Source organism: Micropterus dolomieu, linkage group LG19 (assembly GCF_021292245.1).
Source record: "Micropterus dolomieu isolate WLL.071019.BEF.003 ecotype Adirondacks linkage group LG19, ASM2129224v1, whole genome shotgun sequence".
NCBI classification, from domain to species: Eukaryota; Metazoa; Chordata; class Actinopteri; order Centrarchiformes; family Centrarchidae; genus Micropterus; species Micropterus dolomieu.
Window position 1 is genome coordinate 33,435,465 of NC_060168.1, and position 5,525 is coordinate 33,440,989.

Consider the following 5,525-nt stretch of genomic DNA (forward strand, 5'->3'; position numbering starts at 1 on the left):
ATACAGTAGAGATCCGTAGAGTACAGTAGAGATCAGCAGAGATCAGTAGAGGTCAGTAGAGTACAGCAGAGATCAGTAGAGTACAGCAGAGATCAGTATAATACAGCAGAGATCAGTAGAGTACAGTAGAGATCAGCAGAGTACAGCAGAGATCAGCAGAGTACAGTAGAGATCAGTATAATACAGTAGAGATCCGTAGAGTACAGTAGAGATCAGCAGAGATCAGTAGAGGTCAGTAGAGTACAGCAGAGATCAGTAGAGTACAGCAGAGATCAGTATAATACAGCAGAGATCAGTAGAGTACAGTAGAGATCAGCAGGGTACAGCAGAGATCAGTAGAGTACAGTAGAGATCAGCAGAGATCAGAAGGGTACAGCAGAGATCAGTAGAGTACAGTAGAGATCAGCAGAGTACAGCAGAGATCAGCAGAGTACAGTAGAGATCAGTAGAGATCAGCAGAGATCAGTAGAGTACAGTAGAGATCAGCAGAGATCAGTAGAGATCAGCAGAGATCAGTAGAGTACAGCAGAGATCAGTAGAGTACAGCAGAGATCAGTAGAATACAGCAGAGATCAGTAGAGTACAGTAGAGATCAGCAGAGTACAGCAGAGATCAGTAGAGTACAGTAGAGATCCGTAGAGTACAGTAGAGATCAGCAGAGATCAGTAGAGATCAGTAGAGTACAGCAGAGATCAGTAGAGTACAGCAGAGATCAGTAGAGTACAGCAGAGATCAGCAGAGATCAGTAGAGTACAGCAGAGATCAGTAGAATACAGCAGAGATCAGTAGAGTACAGTAGAGATCAGAAGGGTACAGTAGCGATCAGTAGAGATCAGTAGCGATCAGTAGAGTACAGCAGAGATCAGTAGAGTACAGCAGAGATCAGTAGAGTACAGCAGAGATCAGCAGAGTACAGCAGAGATCAGTAGAGATCAGACCTGATATGGTGCAGTGAAGTTGTTGGCCGCCGTTGGCGAGGCGAGCTGACTCCGCCTCTGAGAAAATCTGAGTGACCGTTTTCAGAAGAGTCTGTTCAGAGACCGCCGAACACAAGACCTGTTAATGAGAGAGAGACATTAACTCACAGAAAGAGAGAGAGGAAAATAAATCACTGGTGTAAGATAGTATTATTAAGTTATCATTAATGTTTGTTATGTTCATCATTGTTCCACGGCAGGAGATAGTTTGAGTTTTTAGTCCTTTGTCTGGATGAAGCCGCGGAGCCAGCGAAGACACTCCGTTCTGCCTCGAAGCCGCTTTTACGGACTTATTACTCGCCGTTTACCTGAAGTCACCTGACAGAAACTTTGGTAACAGTCTGAACAGGAGAGTAAAAGAAATACTTTTTAAATGTAGGCACGTGTGGTTTTTGGATATAAGTGAAAAGGTGCTTTTTGTACTTTTATTTTAGTGGTAACAACCGAAAATGTCAATATGTGGTCAGAAAATTGAATGAAAATAAAGAGTAGTGATTTAATTTGGAATGTACGGAAGCCCAAAGAGGCCATGCCTTCATGCATTTTATTTACTCTGTTTTCCCGTAATAACGAGTTCATTTAATTTGTTTTCTGAAGATCTTTGGAGAGTTATTTATGTCCTTATCTCGAAATAACAAATGTTGTTTTCATGAGGTAACGACATAATTAATTTGAGGAGTAAAACAAAACGATAGTCTAGTTTATTAAATGACTGCAGGAAACAACATTCAGTTCAGCAGTGTCAAGAGGAGCAGGAAATTATTGATCACTGCATCACAGTATCTCTTCAATCGAGGCCTGACAGGCTGAAACAGCTTTATGCAGATAATACACACATTAAGGAGGCGGTTAGAAAGGCTGCAGCTTTATCAGCAGCCTTTCACATTGAACTCATTACTGTTTTCTTGAGAAGTGATTATGTCATTATTTCAGGAAAACAACATTTAAATGACAAATTAAATGAAGTCGTTATCACAGAAAAAAACTGAGTAAATAAAATGTATGAATGTATGGCCTCTCAGGGCTTCCGTAGGACTGTAATTAGGTGGTTGTTTAGTAAATTATTCATGTGTATTAAACTGTAAACTATTATCGCTGTTTTCAGTAGATATCTATATATCATGCTGCAAGGAAGCTTCTGAAACCCATCACATGTTTATCACACGTCTAACAGCTTCACGTGGTTCACACGATTGGTTCAGTATGTTGTCCTGGTGAGGATCAGCCTGGGTCCGGGATAAAGAACTAAGAGCGTCTGGTTTAAGGGCGGCTGTTTGGGCGTGGGTCAGACCTTCAGCAGCTCCTCCTGGCTGTTGAACGCGGGGTGGCTGAGGCGGTATCGTCCCTCTTTGTACTTCTGGGTGATGAACTCTCTTCTCTGCTCAGGCGAGGCGTCACAGTCCAGCTCCGCCGACGCAGACAGCCGAGCCCCCCAGAAGTCGTTGGCCCGGTCGTTCCCCAGCATGATGAACAGCTGACGCACACAAACAAACAAGTAAACAAACACAACAGCGCAGATCCGGGACTACAGAGCCCTGTTTCAGAAAGCAGGCTTAACAAACTCTGAGCTCATCCCTGAGCTCGGGGTTGACTGAGCCTGAGGTGGGAAACTGTGAGTTTTCAGTTCCAGAACAGCAGAACAGAATTCTCCTACAGCCCATTCGATTTTAAATAGGAAGGCTATTTTTATTAAGCTGGAACCCGACGGGACTAAATGCCGGTTGGCAATCGGCTGCCTGATTATGAAAATAGGTAAAGGTCAAATATAAGACACAGTTTATCGTGAACCTGTGATTGTAAAGTCACACCCAGCAGGTTAGACTATTAGTTATTTTTTCAGCAGTGGAAAATGTGTCTATGGGTTCAAAGTGACTGTAAAGTTTTAGACGTCTATTTTACTTTAATAAAATCTTGCTCATTTCGTATTTCATTAATGCCGTCAGAACACATGATAACTACGAATGTTCCAATCCGTGCGCCTACAATATGAAAGGTTACTGTTCACTGATCAGTTTTATAGGTTACATTTTAAACAGTGATTACTGCAGTAATGTAGCCCACTAAGTGTTTCACAGCGTTAAAGACGGACATAGATTTGATTCTGGGCTGAGGATAAATCCACAATGTGCGGAGATCTGTCCTCACATCGATGACAGATTGATCATAAAGCGTCATGTTCAAGATCATGTTTGGGGGAAAAACTAACAGCTAGCCAGGATTTTAAAGTTTTTAAAGATGTAAATGCGTTCAGACATGTGCTTTTATATCAACAGCATGAATGAGGAAATGAAACGGTGTGTCAGACAGGAGGGGAGGAGAAACTGACGGTTTTCCAACTTATTCACAGCATCAGTTACCGGAGTTACTGATCTTGAGTTTATCTGATCTCGCTCTCTGAAACGGAAAACTCAGAGTTTCCCTCATCTCGGGCTCAACATACTCAGGAATCGCGCTTTCTGAAACGGGGCCCAGGACAGCTCAGATCCAAACACAGGAGCTGAACGTGCTTAAAGAGAGACTGGATCCTACACCTGGCTCAGGTGATGGACTGGTTCTGGACTCACCTGGACTATCTCGTTGCTCCACACGCTGGTGTCCAGTTTCAGACTCTGAACCTTGGAGACCATCGTCCCCAGACCTCTGTGCTGCCCTGCACACACACAGCACAGCCACCATCCCGTCATCTCACCGATATTATGAACTCCAGGTAATTCTGACATCACTTCTGATAAGTGCGTGTCAGCACACGCCGCCCAGATAACAGAAGGATGATGACAGCAGGATGACACACACGCTCCCCACAATGCGGTCGAACCAGCACAGTGACAGTTTCACCTGCAGTGATTCGTGTCTCCACAGGTGTTCACAGGTAAACACGCTCAGTAAGCCTGATGAGGCGGCTTCAGATTAAAAAACCTTCCTGCTTCAGCTTCAGCATGTGTTCCTGTTTGTGCTGGTCTGGACCGCAGACCGGGAGCCAGACCTGATCACCAACACATGTGGACTCATTTGGACATAAAAACACAAACGCAGCCTGTAAAACATTTATGTAAAACCTAAAACTTTCTACCGTTTAATATGAAGAATCCTGTAAATGTTTTCACTCTGTCGTTCCATCAAAAACTAAAAACACTGACTACTACTACGCTAACAATCCCACAATGCAATGCAACCCTGGAGCTGGTCCCTGTGGTGTTGCTCGCTCTCTCTCTCTCTCTCTCAGTTTAGTTCACCTTTACTGGCATGAATGTCAAACAACAATTCTGCCAAAGCTTTAAATATAATGCAAAAGAACAATTTATTTAATTATAAAAGTAAATAAATCAGTAAAAGTTTGTGTGTGTTAAAATAAATAAATAAAAATAACAACAGTAAGCCCGCGTGAGTGCCATAGGTCAGCAGTATGTAGAAGTAATTTTATGTTTAGGATCAATAAAGAAAAAACAACTAAAAAAATCAGTTGTAAAAAACAAACCAAAATGAGTTCAATTTTCAAAAGAACAATTACTAAAATAACAAACAATGAAAATAATAACAATTTGGAAATTTTAAAGCACAATTTTTTAATGTATTTATCAGTCTAGTTCCCGCTAGTTGTCCTCAGTTCGAGGAGACAGATTTTGCTGCAGTGATTTGGCATTCGGGGGAGTTTCTGTGCGTCTGATCTGAATTTGGGGTTTATGTGGGAAATGTTTGCAAAGTGTTTTTCTCCTAATGTTTAATATTTAGGGCATGAGGTTAGAAAGTCTCCCCCCTCCGAGTCACGGTTCTGTTCAAGGTTTCTGCCTCTTGAAAGGTTTCCTCGCCTGTGTTGCCGAGTGCTGCTGCTCGCGGTCGTAGCTCAGCGGATAAGACGCGTGCTTCTGGTGGGGGGACCCGGGTTTGATTCCCACTGCAACATCCACCAATGTGTCCCCGAGCAAAACCCCTCGTTGCTCCAGAGGCGTGCGACCTCTGATTTATAAAGCAACTGTAACTCGCTTTAGTTAAAGTGTCAGCTAAATGAGGTAATAATATGACAGAAGCTGCGTTTCAGGAACCTTTGGAGGAACTCACTACATTTCAAATGCAGGGACCAGGGTCTGAATTAAGTTCCGGGGACTTTTTTTTTCTGCATGGAAACTGGGGCTTGCCTTGCGGAGCATTTGTGATTGGTTGAGTAGAGGCTGCTCATTTTAAGTCACAGCATCACTTCAACACACAGACAGCACACAAGTCTCGCCGATGTCGGCCTGAGATCACGCGTCTGCGTTATATTTATAGCTTGGAAACAGCAGTCGGTGTGCAGCTGAGTCCTGCGGTGTGTTTACAGCTAACAGCTGATGGAGTTAAATACTGGGTCCAGAGTTTTTATCAGTCAGGAGGTTTCTATAAGGAGCCGAAGTCCGTCTCTCCAAAACAAACAGCTGATTACAACAGGAGGACGCTCAGGCGAACGCAGACGTGATGCTGCGAGCTGATCTGCCAACGTTAGCTCAGTTTAGCTGCTGAGTTTGTTTTCTGTTAAGGAGTTTTCTACCAGGAGCCGAATTACCACCGAGGTAAAGA

General features: G+C 43.3%; 1 protein-coding gene across 1 annotated transcript in view; it reads right to left on the reverse strand.

Moving 5' to 3' along the window:
- arap3 (ArfGAP with RhoGAP domain, ankyrin repeat and PH domain 3) overlaps positions 1–5,525 on the reverse strand; it is a 34,204-nt gene that overhangs the window by 17,305 nt on the left and 11,374 nt on the right. Inside the window, exons 12-14 of the mRNA XM_046030795.1 lie at positions 3,542–3,627; positions 2,269–2,451; positions 939–1,056 (exon numbers count right to left, since the gene is read on the reverse strand). Coding sequence (XP_045886751.1) covers positions 939–1,056; positions 2,269–2,451; positions 3,542–3,627 — 387 coding nt within the window. The remainder of the gene's footprint in view (positions 1–938; positions 1,057–2,268; positions 2,452–3,541; positions 3,628–5,525) is intronic.